At 43.9% G+C, this 18,677-nt stretch overlaps 1 protein-coding gene across 1 annotated transcript in view; it reads left to right on the top strand.

Moving 5' to 3' along the window:
* Positions 1-18,677, top strand: part of phf14 (PHD finger protein 14) — a 303,809-nt gene that overhangs the window by 50,686 nt on the left and 234,446 nt on the right. The window contains 1 exon segment of the mRNA XM_038796438.1: positions 3,552-3,696. Within this exon segment, the coding sequence (XP_038652366.1) occupies positions 3,552-3,696 (145 nt within the window).

The following is an 18,677-nucleotide window of genomic DNA, read 5'->3' as shown; positions in this document are numbered from 1 at the left end:
TCATGTATCTGTGATGCGAAACTTGTATGAAGATCTGTCTCGGAGATCTGTCCTTATTCTACAGACTCTTTTGAAAATTCTATACACGAACATACTAATTTGGAGCCTGCTTTGCCATTCAGTAAGATCATGGTTGATCTTATTGTAACTTCAATTCCACCTTTCACCTCCCACTTGTTTATCAAGAATCTATCTAATTCAGTCTTTAAAATATTTAAAGATTTTGCTTCTACTACCTTTTGAGGAAGAGTTCCAAAGACTCATGACCCCAGAGAGAAAAAAATTCTCAGGTCTGTATTAAATGGGTGATGATCTCGGTGATATTCTTCGTATGTCGAGTTATGTCTCTCTCGCCCCTGAGAACGGGATCTTGAACGGCATGATTTAACCCTGTGCCCCTCTTTCCCACAATTGTGACATTTTCCCTTTTGCTTTGGCTCTCATTGAGAGTTTTGAGTTAGCTGAGGCATTGGAATCTATATGAAACTGTAAGTCCCTGGGTTTCATGCTGATCTGGAGAGCTCGGATTTTTGCCCCCATGTCTCTGTCGAGCTGATTGCATCGGTCTGTTAATGCAGCGTGTGTAATCTCTACTCAATCCCAATTAGGAAGAAGCATTTTTAACGCACTGGACAATTCAGGTTTTAAACCAGCATCTAAGGCAGACTTCAATAGTCCTAAAGTGCTCGCATCCCAAGACTCTTCCCCTTCTTTCAGTCCATTCCAGAATGCTCTTTCCATACTGACCTAAATCTGTCTTCAAATTTAACTAATTCCTCTGTACTCTTTTGAATGCAGCATGTTATTTTTGCCCGGTCGATTTTTGTCAGATGTGTTTTAACAACCGCTTTAATTATAGTCCATGCTGGCTGTAGCTGCTGTTGGTCCTGACCCAGAGCCGTTTCAACATCCCCAGCAAGCCTTTTACTTTCACATCGAGGGTCCATTACAGGCAGAACCTGGACACCGTCCATGGGGTGGAGGCTGTAAATACCCTGTAACCTCTCAAGCTGCTGCCATGCTCCCCCTTTCTTAGGGTGGGGTAGTTCCTTGGACCATCTATCAATTTTTTCCGGTTCTACAGGCTCATGAAACCAGTGTTGGAAATATTTAGATCGGGTAGTTTGGATCCCATCTTCACCTGCTGTTTTTGTGGATTCAGTTTTAACCCGTCGTCTCCTCAACGGGGCCAGTCTTACTCTGGGCTGGGAGTGTGCTGCACTACTCTCTCCACTGGAGTCACTGTCGGACTCTGCACCAGACTCAGTTTCAGGGACCACCTCCAGCAGCCTGTGCCTGGAATGTCCTCTTGTAGTGAATTTAAATTTGGGGCATAATGAAGCTACCACGGGCGATCTGTTGGTCGCAGTCAGCTTATTTTTTATGGGGCCGGTCTTTCGTGCCACGGCAATGGGCTTGGACACCTCTGACTCGACCAACATTGGAGGTGGTGGTGCAATCACTGGCGCGGGATTTGGGATTGGAGGCGTGGAACCGGCAGTTCCTTCATCCATGGTTGGGGATGTAATCGGTAACGTTTCCCTAAGTTGCCTGTTTTGAGTAATGAGGTCTTTTACTCCTAACTGAAGCTCAAGATAATCTGAAGAAAGATGGGTAGTTTTCGAGTACAAATCAGCATTTCTCGCCTGTAATTCGGTACTTTGTAACGTGAGTTTTTCAGCTTTGGAGTCTGAATTGGCGAGTGAGGATTGTAGTTCAGAGATTGTATTTTGGAGTCCCTCAACTTCGTCTTCCAGAGTTTCTAATTTGTCAAGTTTGGATTTTTCTTTCTTTAATTCCTCAAGACCGTGCGTAACTGTCCTCTCATACTTTTAGCTTCACGGTCGTAATTTGAGCTGGCTATGATTTTGTTTCTTCAGCGGAGCTGACCCATTACAATTAGGGACCATTGAACACGCCTCTTGTCTTTCATTTGGGTTGTTTTGCTCCAAACTCTTCTTATGTCATCGAGGGATCATTGGCCCTTGTGGATATTGTATTTTTGCTCAATCTCAGCACTTGCTTCTGCCAATTCAAATCGTTGCTCTATAAATATTTTCAATCCTTGAAACATTTCATCAGCCGATGCATCTGGTCGTGCTCGCCCACCCTTGGAAGTTGTTGGCAGGTCATCATCCCCCATTTCTCTTCTGAAAAGTCACTTTCCTAACCCCAGGCCATAGGTCGAAATATGTATAATTATAACACTGTATAATATACCATTTAACACCGCAATGACATCTGAAAATGGTTTTGCACCCTCTTCCAATCTCACCTTATCATTTAAATTTGGTTCTTTATAGTGCGGAAAGTCTAACCGACTCTGAACGGCTTCAGGCTTCAACGAGGTAAAAATTATTTCTTACCTCGATCTCGCCGGTTGATGGTTCGGTGCCCTGTTCGACGGTTCGGTGTCCGGCTTCTCTTTTCCCCCACTCTGTTCGGGCGCCAATTATGATGGAATCCTGATATTGATGAATCCTTGTGTTTTCTCTCAATAAAAGGACCGATTCTGTGCGATGGTAAAAGTTCCCTTTTGACTTTAATGACTTTAACCGGCAGTGCGGCTGACAATACACGATTTCTTATACTTCGATAAAACAATTCGGCCAACTGGCTAGTACAAAACGTAATAAACTTAGAAGATATTTAGAGGTGATTTAAAGAAGAAAGCACATGGCAGAGTAAAGGAACATAGGTCCAGGACAGGCTTAGAGAGAGAGATTATTAGAAGTGGTTAGAACAAAGGTTAACTTTCTGGGCACCTCTTTTAAGGAGATGGGTTAACCCTTGCTTTGTCTTTAATTGGCTCTTTGCCCTGAGGACCCAGTCTTTGGTTTGCCCAGATAGATGTCCGTCAGTTAGCTGATAAGGTTATCAGCATAGATTGGATGGAATTTGCCGTAGTATGACCTCTTTTTATTCAAGTTTGGACCTCTGTGTGTGCATCTTTTAAGGTATTGGAACTTGATCTCTTTAATGGTTTTGTCTGAGGAGATTGGAACTTGACTAATCGCTGTCTAGCAGTGCTTCTGTCTCTGGCTGTTTCTATGACTACGAATGGCATTCTGGCATCGGGTAAGATCAAATCAGACTCAATACACACTTCTCAGTTTTGAAGATTACATTTTCATAGTTCAGAAACTTACTGAGACTTTGGTTTTGCAGTCAGTGTAAAACATGATTCTTGATTGTCGGCTTTCAACAAATCCCTCGAGTATCAAAACTTAGTTCTATCAATGGGCGACCCCCTATTTTTAAACAGTGGCCCCCAGTTTTAGATTCACTCTCAGGAGGAAACATCCTTTCCACATCCAACTATCAAGACCCCTCAGGATCTTGTATATATCTATTAGGTTGTCTCTTAGTCTTCCAAAGTCCAGCGTATATAGGCTGAGCCTGTACAACCTTTCTTCATAAGGCAACCTGCCCATTCCAGGTATTTGTGTAATGAAATAATACAGTAAATTCAAAATTCAGCGGCTCCATTGTGTATTCACTGTTTGAAATTATTTGTCAAATAGCTCAATTTTTTTACTTTAAATTTTTAGGACTCATTTTTAGCAGAGAGAGAACTAAACTTTAGTTCTCAGAAAATGGACTTAGTGCAGATATGCTGTGTATGTCTGGGAGATAACAGTGAAGATGCAGATGAAATTGTCCAGTGTGACAATTGTGGAGTGACTGTACATGAAGGTAAGTGCTTTGAATTCTCGCAGTCTTTAATTGTAATTATAAGCAATTCAGCTTTAACCTGTTGACTAAATAAAATTAGCAATGAACATGGCATGAACAAAAAGACCATTGTCCTAGATTTATATTTATACAATTGCTACAATTGATGTTTAGGATCACTTTTATCTGTATGTGATTGATGAGTTTTTAGTTTAGTTGCCATTATTTAGTTGCCAGAAACCAATTCAAAAGTTCCATTTGATGTTCCCACTTGGTCTTTGCTTCACTCCATGTTATAGGCTTGCCTACATGCTTTTCTTTGCTTCAGTCATTAAATTTGCTGGCGCAGTTTTGTCATGAATTGGGTATCGCCCATCATCCTACAATTTAACACCTTGATTAGTATCTCCATTGTCTTTCAAAGTGCTAATCGGTCCGTGACCTAGATATTCTGAACTTTTGCCTTTTTTAAAGTGTATTATTCTTTATTTGCCATATGTCAAAATTATAGATTGTCTGTTTTAAAATAAGAATTTTGCACTTTTGTCGCCATTCCTGTTTTGGATTAATACCTCATTTTATTAACTTTTTAAAATATATTATTACAGCATGTTGGTAGGATAATCTGAGATGCCAAGAATAACTATACATGAGAATGAGTGACTCAGAATTAAATATATAAAGTGGAACTTTTTTTAGCTTTCTCCATTACAACACCATTTTTCCCCATTACAGTTCAACAATGTTAAGGAGAATCCGATTTTGAGTTATTTATATACTTTGAAAATAAAATAAACTGTCGAGTCATTGAGAGCCTGACGTGGAACAAGAAAGAAAGAAATTGCTTGAATTTATACAGTGGCTTTAAAAGTGTTGACTCTGTCCCTTCTTCCGTGTACTGGCGGGAGATACGTTATACCAACTTTTGAAAGGGGAAGTGAGGCAGAAGTAAGAAATTAGACCCATTGCCTTAGCGTCTGTCATAGATAAAGTGTTAGAAGAAATCACAAGAAATGTGTAGGATTGCCTGGGTAAAAATATAGTTACTAAAATAACTAACATGACCTCTGGAAAAAATATATTGATGGGTAAAAGTCATCCAGTAGATATTGTTTATTTGTACTTTCAGAATGGTTTTGATTTAGTGCCACACAAGTTTTCTACAAGATCTTCCTGTGGTGTCTTGCAGTTATCAGTGTAATGGCTGTTTTGTTTTTATGGTTTTCACTAATGACCTGAATGTTGGGGAATGGTTTGCGGATGATACAAAGATTCCTGTTTAAGCTCGAGGATAAAAATAAACTACTGCAGCAGATGTTGATGTGATGGGGGAATGGGCCTGCACTTGGACTATGACATTTAACATAGATAAATGTAACATGCAGGACAGGTCCAATACTTAAAAAAAATAAATTTAGAGCACCCAATTCATTTTGTCCAATTAAGGGACAATTTAGCGTGGCCAACCCACCTACCCTGCACATCTTTGGGTTATGGAGGCGAAACACAAGCAAACACGGGGAGAATGTGCAAACTCCACACGGACAGTGACCCAGAGCTGGGATTGAACCTGGGACCATGGCGCTATGAGGCAGCAATGCTAACCACTGCGCCACCGTCCTGCTCTAGGACAGGTCCAATACTAAGTTTACTTGTATGTTGCAAGTACTAAACTAAAGTCCGTTGAGAAATAAAAAGATCTTCATGTTTTAATTCATTGTCTTTATGATTCATGACCCGTTCTGAGAACTAATCGGCAACAAAATAAATTACGTCTCAGTGCTAGGCTCGTTTTAGTACAAAATAAAACAACACAGTTTTCTTGTAGAATACTTTGATTCGGCCTGCAGATTCTCTATGACCTTAAAAAGTTAACCATGGACTAGTACCTGGGTGGGATCGAAATCCTAGCGTATGAAAGGGAGCTTTAATGCTAAGTTGTCACTGTGATCTTGTAGATTAGTTTGATCAATTTAGGAAAAGGAAAATATTCCAGATATTTTTTTTCTAAATTGGCATTGGGCTTTTCCTTTTTCTTTCTGCGCTCCCCGCCATCGGGAACATTACCTTTCTTGGACAAAAGCTAGGTGACAGTGTTGGAAATTATTGAATGCTTAGTTTATTGGGATAAAGATAAGTATATGATACAATTGTATACTCTTTTCAGTATTACTGAAACATTTGTAACAGATTAATTGAAGATCAAAGCAATCTCCTTATTTATTTAAGCCCACTGTCTGATGCTGTTGGACCCAAATCTGTTAACCGCCCGCAGGCCAGTAGTCTCCTTCTACAGCATGGGTTGCAAAGGGTAAACTTCAGGAAAGTTTTAATTTAAAAAAAAAAAAAAACCTTTTGGTGGTTCTTTGAAATTAAGTTTGAAATAATTTTCTCCAGATTAAGAAAGGCGAAACTATTTTGTGCAACGTTTTTGTTCAACTTCATGCTTTCACCAAAGAGGCAGTCAGTAGCAGCTAGAAGGCGCAGTTCAAAGACCTTAACAGAGACTCTGTCTCCAACACAAATGCCCCTGATGCCATCCTGCAGCACGCTGCCCATCACCATTTCAGTACAACTCCAACCCAGCACAAGGCTGAAAAAAAACATCTGATGACTGAACAACAAGATATCAAGAGCGCTGAAACATGGCAGAAAAGCACTATTGGCACATTTCTCTCATCTGGAAGGAGAACATGCCAGGTAATCTTAGATGCTGTAATTGTGACCCTCTTCAAGAAAGGTGACCAGTCCGACTTCAGTAACTACAGATGAATTTCCTTGTTGGCCAAGGGGAAAGGGCATCGCACGTGTCTTCCTTAATCACCTTCTCACTGTGGTTGACACCTCTCAGAATCACAATGTGGATCCGCCCACTAAGGGGCACAACGGACATGATCTTCATTGTAGGGAAACTACAGCGAAATGCAGGGAACAGCACCAACCCGAGCCCGTGGTTGCCTTTGGCACTGTCACCTGCGAGGGAATATGCAGCATCCTCCTTTTGGGCTACCCCAAATGTTTGTCACCATCTACCACCTGCTCCACATTCAAGCAGTGATTCTGACCAACAGATCCACCACAGTCCCAATTCATGTTCAGATTAGGATCCTGAAAGCTGTGTTGTTGCACCAACGCTCTTCTCTATCTTCCCTTTCTGCAATGCTGCATCTTTCCTTCAGCAAACTCCCTGAACTACAAACTACAGAACAAATGGGAACCCGTTGAACTTCTGTCACCTGCAGATGAGATCAAAGGTGATCATTATGCAGATGATGCTTGCGCCTGTGCCTCGGGCAACATGGATCATTTTCCATTCCTTGGGAGCCTACTGTCAACAAGGGCAGACATGGATGACAAGGTTCAGCACTGCTTTCTGTGTGCCAGCACAGCCTTCAGTTGCCTGTGGAAGTGTGTGTTTGGAGAGAGAGACCTTCAGCCTGAAACCAAGCTCACGGTCTACAGAAAAGTAGTGATACCCATCCTCCGATATGGCTCAGAGATGTGACTATGTACTGCAGTTACCTCAAAACCCTGGAGTAGTACCACCAGCGTGGCCTTATTTCCTGAAAATCCGTTTGCAAGATAGGCGCAACAAAAGTGTTTGCGCTCAGGGCAACACCCCAGCATCAAAGCATTGACTGCTTTCTATCTGCTCCACTGAGTGGACCACATCGTCCACATGCCTGACGCGGGACTCATGAAACAAGTGCTCTACTGGAGCTTTGACATGGCAAGCGAGCCCCAAGATGGCAGAGGAAACGCTTCAAGACTCCCACAATGCCTCCTCAAAAGAAGTGCAACCTCAACGACACCTGGGAATCTCTGGCCCAAGATCTTCTGAAGTGGAGTAAAATCATCCAGGAAGGAGCCTGAGCACCTACAGTTTCATCACCGAGAGGAAGCTGAAGCCAAACGTCGTCAGTGAAAAGAGTGCATGCCAACCACCCAACTGGCCCTCTAACAACCATCTGCCCTACCTGTGACAGCAACAGAGCATTCACTGGGAATTGGGGGAAACTCTTTGATGGTTGGAGTCATATCTGGCACAAAGGAAGATGGTTTTGTGCTTGGAGGTCAATCATCTCAAGTCCAGGATATTACTGCAGGTGTTCCTCAAGGTAGTGTCTTAGGCCCAACCATCATCAGCTGCGTCGTCAATGACCTTCCTTCCATCATACGTTTGTGCCAAGCAACTGCCAGGCAATGACCATTTCCAACAAGGCAGGATCTAACCATTGCCTCTTAACATTCAATGGATTTACCATAACTAAATTCCCCTCTATCAATATCCTGGGGGGGGTTACCAATGGCCAGAAACTGACCTGGACTCTCATTATACAAATACTATAGTCAGCAGAGCATGTCAAAGACTGGGAATCCTGCAACGAGTAGCTCACCGCCTGTCCACCATCTACAAAGTACAAGTCTGAGTATAATGAAATACCCTCCACTTGCTTGGATGATTGCAGCTCCAAAAACATTCAACAATACTTCCTGGGGGGCACGGTGGCACAGTGGTTAGCAGTCACAGCCCCAGAGACCTGGGTTCAATTCCAGCCTCGGGTGACTGTGTGGAGAGGAGATTGCAGTATTTGCCCTGTGTCTGCGTGGGTTTCCTCCAGGTGCTCTGGTTTCCTCCCACACCCCAAAAATGTTCAGGTTAGGTGGATTGGCCATGCTAAATTGCCCCTTAGTTTCCAAAAAGGTTAGTGTAGCAGCCCTATAAGAATTATATGAAACAGTCCAGCAGAACGTTGGCCAATATACCACAGCATGCTGGGAACTCTAATACTAGAGACATGAGACACATGGGTGTAGGAATCAGTTCGACACCCAATAGCATAGCCCCTCTAGCGACTTGATAAAACAATAGAAGTCAGGAATGCATAAGACATATTTGCAGACATGAAAATAACTTAATGACTAGTCAGGAAGGGCAGCACGGTGGCGCAGTGGGCCTGATGCCTTACGGCGCCGAGGTCCCAGGTTCGATCCCGGTTCTGGGTCGCTGAATGTGTGGAGTTTTCACATTCTCCCCGTGTTTGCATGGGTTTCTCCCCCACAATCCAAAGATGTGCAGGGTAGGTGGATTGGAAAAAATGAATTGGGTACTCTAAATTTATATTTAAAAAATGATGAAGAGCCAGGAACTCACCCGAATGCAGTTAGGAAATAATCAGACCCTCATTGATGAAGCAATCACCTTTAGATACTGCATCAGACAAAATCAATGAGAACAAAAGAGCAAATGCATATTCTGACCCAAATACAAGGCATACGGGCACCAGGATACGAGCAAACAAAGAACGATCATCGAAACTCGTGAAGGTTTTTGAGGTGGCAAAACTAATCAAGTTAGGGCTCCGATTTGCCGAAAACAGCGTAAAGTTGTGGAAGGTAGCTAGAAAGGTATAATACCCACAGTTTGAACAGAGCAAGGTAAGGTTCCCCATCCCGAGGCACGGCTGTACACGGTGAAGACACGAGGAGCTTGCCATCTACGCTGAGAGAGAGACCGAGAACAAAGACCAGAGACAGAGAGAGATCAACAGTAACAGGCTGCAGGAATCCAGCAATTGAACCAGCAAATCCACAAGCATTCAAGATCTGGGAAATATCCGTATTCTGGTGAAACAGGCAGCTAAGGTAGATTGCTGGAGTAAGAATTCTTCAAATTAAAATGCGCTATTCTATATTAAAATTGTCTGAAATAAAGTTGGGTTGGTTGAACTGACTCGTGTTTGTAGTTATTTGCCAGTAATTTGCTGAAACACCTGGGTAAAACCTATTGGACAAGCACATTGGTTCAGTGGAATCTGCAGGGTCCTAATGCACCCTGCATACAACACTAGGTTGGGTTACGAGGATAGGGTGGAGGCATGGACTTAAGTAGGGTGCTCTTTCCAAGGGCAGGTGCCGACCCAATGACCGCCTCCTGCACTGTAAATTCTATTCATGCCAAAGCTGCCCGCTTGATTGCTACCCTTTCCACAAACATTCAATCCCTCCACCATGGTCGAACAGTGGCAGTTGTGTGTAACATCTACAAGGTGGACTGCAGGAACTCATCAAGTTTCCTTAGACAGCATCTTCATCTTGAAGGGAACTACCATCTTGAAGGACAAGAGCAGCAGACAGCTAAAAATTCCACAACCTGGAGGTTCCCCTCCACATCACTCATCACCTTGGAAATGTGTTGCCGTTCCTTTACTGCAGCTGGGTCAAAATCCTGGCATTCCCTCCATAACAGCACTGTGATTGTTACTACACCTCTGAGACTGCGGTAGTTCAAGAAGGTAGCTCACCACCACCTTCTGAAGAGCAACTAGGGGTGGGCAATAAATGCTGGCTGAGCCAGCAGCGCCCACATCCCATAAATTAATTTTAAAAATTTGGAGGACACGGTCACCTGAGAACTTATTTTTAGTGTGGCAGTAAGTCATCCCCAACTCCAAGGGAATGCCTAAGAGAGGCAACGCTATTCTTCCTAGCTGAGATCAAAACTTAGGCATGCCAAGCTTTAAGAAATAGGAGGAGTAGGCCATAAAGCCCTTGAATCTATTCAGGCATTCAGCAAGATTATTTGAACTCATTCCACTTTTCCCACCTGATCTCTTATCTGTATCGATTTCAGCCTCAAATATACTCAATAACCTAACATCCACAGGCCTACGGGGTACACAGTTTTGAAGATTTAGAACTGAGTGAAGAAATTCTTCCTCATCTCAGACTATGCTCTCCAGTTCTGTCTTTTGAGCCATGGGAACAACATCTCAGCATCTATCCTATTACTTCCCCTCATAGCCACCAAAGATAGCCACCAAAAGGAAGTCTCGACCTCAGTCCCAAGAATTCCTGACATGGTGCTGAAGAAGGAGACCCAAAAGCTCACAAGTTTAGGGCAAGACCAGAACATATGCATGTGATTTGCCAGACCCCATGAACAATGCTCACACCTATCCTCTCCCTCCAGAAAAAAACGAATCCGTGCCCTGGTCAGATGTGCCCTATTCAACTGAATCAAGCTGAACCTAGCATATGAGGTGGAGTTGGCTTCACTCTGCAGCCCCCCTTCAAAAGCTTGACCCAGCTCCATCTCCCACTTCCTTTAACATCATCCAATGAAGCTAGCTCCATCAACAAAAGCCGGCTATAAATATCCAATATTTTCCCTTCCACAATAGTGGAAGCTCAACCGTCGAAAGAATCCTATCCATCAATGAGAGCGAGGGTGCCAATGGGAAGGAAGGAATTTCCTTACGCAAAGAGTTACGCACCTGATAATACCTAAACAGATTACTTATACCTAAACAGCGCACAGTGGGCTAAACAGCTGGCTTGTAATGCAGAACAATGCCAGCAGCGCAGGTTCAATTCCCGTACCGGCCTCCCCGAACAGGCGCCGGAAGTGGCGACTAGGGGCTTTTCACAGTAACTTCATTGAAGCCGACTTGTGACAATAAGTTATTATTATTATTATTATTATCTTGCTCAACCACTCCTGAAAACCAGCGAACATCCCTTGTATAAATTTGTCCCCGAATCCATTCCAACCCCTCCTCCCTCCATGTCCAAGGCTGCCGGAACAAAGCGATGGTTACTCAGAATGGGGCTAACAGCGACATGGCACCTAGCTTGAAATGTTGCCTAAACTATCTCCATATTCTCAGAGTGGCCACAATCACTGGATTTGAATTCCACTTTGCTGGGGAAATGGAAGAGGAGCCGTAACCAAGGCCCTCAAACTAGTGCCTCTACAGGCAACTCCTCTCCATTTGCCCCCACATGGACTCCGTACCCATAAACCACCCCTGCACCGTCTAAATTTTTGCCACTCTGGAATAAAATAACAGACTGGGAAATGCCGTAGTGCGAACCAGTATGCTACCGTGCTGCCCCTAATATGTCCTTCTAAGTACAGCAACCATAAGGCTGCTCGTCATGTTCCTGGCCAAATCTCTCTTGGCGGCCAAGCATTTTATTTAAGCTGTCCATGGTCTGTTTAACTTATCGGGTTAGGACCCTGAGCTTGTTATCAAAATACCAAATCAAGTGTGTTAATGGTGGATACCCCTGTCCTGTATGTGGGTGCCAAATCATTCAGGATTTCCCTCCCCTTGCGACTGTTTGATCTGGGTGTCTCTGATCCCTCATTGGTCCTAGTCTTTCGGCTCAGTTGCCTTTGGGTAAAATGGAGGTACAATTTCCTAGGTAGGCTTGGACACCAGTCTGGAAGTTGTGTTCTGGCTGGGTCGATCACTACTAGTACCTATTTGTAGTAGGTGTTACTGAGTAGTACCTTCCCTGTATGTGTTTAGTAATAACCTGTTTTGGGGCGCTGGGGTGGTTTCAGGACAAGTAGGGAGGGACGTGCTAGATGTTGGCCTTAATCTATTTTAATTTTGTCATAAAATTACTCGTTCTGTATGACCTTATATGGGCACCTCTGTCCCAATTCCCACCCCTTTTGGCCATATGCTACACAGGCTAGCTCCATGTACGGTAGCACAGTGGGTAGCACTGTTGCTTCACAGTGCCAGGGTCCCAGCTTCGATTCCTGACTTGGATCACTGTCTGTGCGGAGTCTGCACGTTCTCCCTGTGACTGCGTGGGTTTCCTCCGGGCGCTCCGGATTCCTCCCCCAAGTCCCGAAAGACGGGCTGTTAGGTAATTTGGACATTCTAAGTTCTCTCTCTGTGTACCCGAACAGGCGCCGGAATGTGGCAACGAGAAGCTTTGCACAGTGGCTTCATGTAGTGTTGCTGTAAGCCATCTTGTGACAGTAAAGATTATTATTATTATTATTATTATTCACCCATGGTTAGTGTATGACTACCAATCACTCGTGAGGGTTATCCATTGGGAACAGTTGTTGGAGCTACCATTATCCTTCCTGTACACCACCCTCTGGTTGTTGCAACCATGGATGACACTCTTATTGGGGCGTACCCATAGAATACCATCCTCATGCTCACCTCCATTTATTCGGTGGCATGAACCTCATATTTTAATTAAAAAAATAAATAAATTTAGAGTACCCAATTAATTTTTCCAATTAAGAGGCAATTTAGTGTGGCCAATCCACCGAGCCTGCACATCTTTGGGTTGTGGGGGCGAAACCAACACAAACACGGGGAGAATGTGCAAACTCCACACGGACAGTAACCCAGAGCCGGGATCGAACCTGGGACCTCAACACAGTGAGGCAGCAGGGCTAACCCACTGCGCCACCGTGCTGCCCGGCATGAACCACAAATAGCCAGGGTATCGTAGGCCAATCTTCTGGTCTTCTGTTAGTGTGGCATCCTAGTCCTGAGTAGTCCTGAGTTGCTGTGACTATTCTGGGACGAGGACGAGGAGTTGCACAGAAATAATTCATTCAGGAGGAGAGATCAAGGGAGCATCTGTTATTATTCAACAATACCTAATACCCTTTTACCCTTCCTCACCCACTAGAATGTCTTATAATCCCCCCCCCCCCCCCCCCCGTTTTTAAAACAAGCAAAGTGCATAAAAAACATTTTGAATATAGTGTCATCAGCAGGAGTTGTTCAGAACTCCGTGTTTAAGTGGCTTACACTTTCCTTTGGAGTTCATGCAGCTGGAAACTGCGTGAATCACGTTAACAATCATGAGAAGAATCACATACTATCTGCTGTGCAGTCGTTTTTACGGGAAGAACTATGGAAGAATCATTGCTTACTATTTGATATGCTGTTTTTAACGGGAAGAAGCACAAGAAAAATCACATGCTATCTGGCATGCTGTACCTGTTGAGAACAGAAGGCCAATTAAGGTTTTGTAATACTCATGAAACCTGTGTAGATCTTTGCTTCCCCTTTTGGGACTTAAAAGATAAAATGTTGCATGTCTGGATAAATATGTTCTTCGTCTCACAACCAAATGAGCTGTTTATGGGAGGGTTATGACAGAAATAGCCTGATACTTCTTCTGAGGGGGGAACCTATTTGGGCCGGGCTGTTCTCCTGGCTCTTGTGTTGAGCGCTGTACCAAGGGTTTTCGGGATTCCCGGTGCCAGGTGCCCTGGAGAAGGTAGGGTTTGTTGGTATTCTGGTTTGTCAGAGTATCCTCAGGCTGGATTTCACACCAAGGGCCCTCGGGGTTAGGAGGAGAATGGTCCAAGAAGTGGCTGATGAAATTCAACGTGGGCAAGTGCGAGGTCTTGCACTTTGGAAAAAAGAATAGAGGCATGGACTATTTTCTAAACGGTGACAAAATTCATAATGCTAAAGTGCAAAGGGACTTGGGAGTCCTAGTCCAGGATTCTCTAAAGGCAAACTTGCAGGTTGAGTCCGTAATTAAGAAAGCAAATGAAATGTTGTCATTTATCTCAAGAGGCTTGGAATTTAAAAGCAGGGATGTACTTCTGAGGCTTTATAAAGCACTAGTTAGGCCCCATTTAGAATACTGTGAGCAATTTTGGGCCCCACACCTCAGGAAGGACATACTGGCACTGGAGCGGGTCCAGCGGAGATTCACACGGATGATCCCAGGAATGGTAGGCCTAACATACGATGAACGTCTGAGGATCGTGGGATTGTATTCATTGGAGTTTAGGAGGTTGAGGGGAGATCTAATAGAAACTTACAAGATAATGAATGGCTTGGATAGGATGGACGTAGGGAAGTTGTTTCCATTAGCAGGGGAGACTAGGACGCGGGGGCACAGCCTTAGAATAAAAGGGAGTCACTTTAGAACAGAGATGAGGAGAAATTTCTTCAGCCAGAGAGTGGTAGGTCTGTGGAATTCATTGCCACAGAGGGCGGTGGAGGCCGGGACGTTGAGTGTCTTTAAGACAGAAATTGATAAATTCTTGATTTCTCGAGGAATTAAGGGCTATGGGGAGAGAGCGGGTAAATGGAGTTGAAATCAACCATGATTGAATGGTGGAGTGGACTCGATGGGCCGAATGGCCTTACTTCCGCTCCTATGTCTTACGGTCTTATGGTTTGGGATGAAATAAGGGAACCTTGGTCCAGATCCGGTGGCACAGGGTGGGTATCCGGATCCTGGGGTACGGGGTGAGGGTTAGGGGGACCATGGGGTCGATCAATCCCTTCTAAGGTGATGTGGTGGTGAGGGCCCTAGTCTGAGTCATGCTGCCACGGAATCCTCACCTCGTGAAGATTTGCTGGACTAGGATGTCAGCTATGCTCTTGGCCGTGTTAGTATGAGTCGGCAAGGCTTCCACATATTTAGTAAAAGTGTCCACCATAGTCAGGATGTATTTGTAACCTCCCGTGCCGGGTGGTAGGGGACCAATACAGTCAATCTGTAGATTTATCTAGGGGCCTTCCACAGAGAGGGTATGTCTCAGTTCCCCTTTGTGAGCCTTTGTCAGGACTTTTTGTGCGCAGATGATACAATTATCAGTGTAATATCTTACTTTCCTATCCTTGATTTGGTCACCAGCCCAAGTGCTTCATACACTCACCTGTGGTTCCTGCCCCCTGATGGCCTTGGATATTGTGGTTTTGACAAATAATTTGGTTGCGGTCCCTAGTCGGGACCAAGTACAGACCATCTTTGAGGACTAGCCGGTCCTGTGTGGTGAATGTATCCTGCCATTTCTCAAAGGAGGTGGGGCATGCCCCTTCGAAATGAAATGAAATTTGTTTCAGGTCCTGGTCATTGCTTTGAGCCTGTTTAAGGTCTTTGCCTTTGGTCTGTCTGACAGTCACAATGTCATTGCATTCAGTGATGTGGAGATGCCGTCGTTGGACTGGGGTAAGCACAGTAAGAAGTCTTACAACACCAGGTTAAAGTCCAACAGGTTTGTTTCAAACATGAGCTTTCGGAGCACTGCTCCTTCGTTGGGTGAATGTTGTAGAAACTTAATGTCAGTGACAGTGAATCACCTGAGGAAGGCGCAGTGCTCCGAAAGCTCATGTTTGAAACAATCCTATTGGACTTTAACCTGCTGTTGTAAGACTTCTTACTGTGCTCACCCCAGTCCAACGCCGTCATCTCCACATCATGGCTACCATCGACACCGCAAACTGCCGTCTCAAAGTGGAGAGGATCTCCAGAAAGATCGCGCATATAGACACTGACGTTAAGTTTCTATGGCCAAGCTCTTACACAGGATCTGCTCAGACGAGTAGGAGTGTAACCGACATCTACAGACGCTGAAAGATGCCCTCGTAAGAATGGGATATGGCACTCGACTCATCGATAGACAGTTCCACGGCGCCATAGCAAAAAACCGCACCAACCTCCTTAGAAGACAAATATGGGACACACCTGATAGAGTACCCTTCGTCGTCCAGTACTTCCCCGGAGCAGAGAAACTACGATAACTTTGTTGCAGCCTTCAACATGTCATCGATGAAGACGAACATCTTACCAAGATCATCTCCACACCCCACTACTTAGCTTCAAACAACCGCGCAACCTCAAACAAATCCTTGTTTTCAGCAAACTACCCAGTCTTCAGAACAGCGACCACGACACCACACAACCCTGCCATGGCAATCTTTGCAAACGTGCCAGGTCATTGACATGGGCACCACCATTACCCATGAGAATATCACCCACCAGGTACATGGTACATACTTGTGCAACTCAGCCAACGTTGTCTACCTCATACGCTGTGGGAAAGATGTCCCAAAGTGTGGTACATTAGCGAGACCATGCAGACACTGCGACAAAGGATGAATGGACATTGCACGACAATCGGCAGGCAGGAATTTTCCTTTCCAGTCGGGGAACACTTCAGCAGTCAAGGGCATTCAGCCTCTGATCTTCAGGGAAGCGTTCTCCAGGGCAGCCTTTAGGACGCACGACAGCGCAGAATCGCCGAGCAGAAACTTGTAGCTAAGTTCCGCACACATGAGTACGGCCTCGACCGGGACCTTGGATTCATGAGTCATTGTATTCACCCACCGCCATCTGACCTGGCCTTGCGAAATCCTATCGACTGTCCTGGCTTGAGACAATTCACACCTCTGTAACCTGTGATTATCCCTCTCTCCAGTTGCTCCGTTTGGACCTGCAAAGACTTAATTACTTGCAATGACTCGCATTCAAAGTATAGCCTTGCATCATTGATTTTGTCTTTATATGTGCTTCTGGAACCCACCTCTTCATTCACCTGAGGAAGGAGCAGTGCTCCGAAAGCTAGTGATTCGAAACAAACCTGTTGGACTTTAACCTGGTGTTGTAAGACTTATTACTGTGCTCACCCCAGTGTGACGCCGGCATCTCCACAAGTAGAGAGGCAGAGGGTTAAGATCCCTCATCTGAGTGAACACACAAAATCAACATATTGGCCTCCAAAGCATGTGCTGATTTCTCTTTTTCCTACTCTTCAAACTCGAGCATTTATTTTGAAGGTTGCAAAGAAACAAAAGGCAGTGGATCAAATAGAAATATTGGGCCACTATGCGGTACAAGGAATTGGAACACAGCAAGATTGACCCAGAGTCCTGTTCAGACAGTCCTGCCGATTTTCACTTCCCCGGTGCAGGTTGTAGTGCATAGTTGGTTATAGCACCAGTTTTCTACCTGATGCATAGTTGACAGAAAACATGTGTAATGACTTATAAAGGTGGAACTGGGAAATTACTTTGATATATCTGAGTGGTATCAGAAATGGGAGACCTTTAAAATACAAAGTTTTTTTAAAAAAGTAGAACAACTCTGATGTTTTGTGCTTGAATTTGGTTTGTACTTGGTACTCTGGATTTTTGGAAAACTGATCTCTTAGCTATTCATCTATTAGATTGCCTTTGCATTTTTAAATTATTTACACGATGATTTCCTTAAATGATTTTTAATCATAGAAGTATTGGGTGTTGTGGATTTAGTTTACACATTTGAGACTCATATTCATGGATTGATTGACAGTACTGCATAATATTTCTTACATTCCATATCTTTAGAGAGCCTTTATTATCAGTATTTGACTTTCTGATCACCGGCATTTTTGCTGAAGATGTTCTCGACAAAGCAATCCTTGCTCCACTATAATGCATTGAACCTCCCAGAAGTGGATTTAAACTATTGTCAATAAAGGGGCCTCACTGAAATCTGTTGGGTGCTCTTTAGGGTTAAATCACAATTTCTGTGACTTCCAGCTCTGATGTTACCTTTGGAGTCCTCAACCTTTCTCAAAAAGCAGTCCAAACCAATGAGCCACAAATATAATTGAAAGCGTGTAAAATTATTGGGAGCATGGCCTACGTTGTCATCTAACAAAGAGTGTTCAAGAATGTGGAAATTAACCTCTACCTATAGCAAAATCACAGGGCTAACTCAAAATCATTTAAGGCTAGCTCTGGATTAATGAGTGGAAAATAGTCAGGATTCCTGTGCATCATTTCTATCTTGCATCTCTTGAAACTAGTGCACATATGTGGATGTTCAGATAGGGTTTGATTCTGATGCTTTCTGCCCATAGAATCAAATTCAAAGCTGACTTGTGCTTTCTACTGCCATAAACCATGGTAATAGCATTTTGCGAGGGTATCCCAACTTGAAACACCGTATCGTGAGGGTGTATAGTTTTGTTTCTGGAATGGTGTGAGGATTCACGGGAATTCCCAGTGAGAATAACCAGCCCAAATATAATGTAACAATTATTAAAGACTATTTATGAAATTAAAGAGAAATACACACAAACTGGACTGCAGTACTCTAGGACAATTAAGTGTATGAATCACTTAAACACACAGTTTATGTAGAACGTACCCCTTGTTCCAAAATATATCTTGGGTCCCTGAACTCTATAAAATATCCCCCTTCCCCAAACAATATCCAAATTAAATAAATCTGGAAGTCACCACACAATACAGGGCTGCTAATCAAATCTGGGAAAGTATTTTCTGGTCCAGCAGATATATTTAAAACTGCGTTTACGAAGATTTCTGTACGGCCTTGGCTAGATATGGGTTTAGCCTCCTGGCTCTGAGTTGTGATCTGGCTTCAGGCTGTTAGATGTGAACTGGCCTCTGGGACTGTTAGATGTCTGCTTCGGAGAG

This window comes from Scyliorhinus canicula, chromosome 5 (genome assembly GCF_902713615.1).
Source record: "Scyliorhinus canicula chromosome 5, sScyCan1.1, whole genome shotgun sequence".
Taxonomy (NCBI): Eukaryota; Metazoa; Chordata; class Chondrichthyes; order Carcharhiniformes; family Scyliorhinidae; genus Scyliorhinus; species Scyliorhinus canicula.
This window is presented reverse-complemented; position numbering and strand designations above follow the sequence as displayed.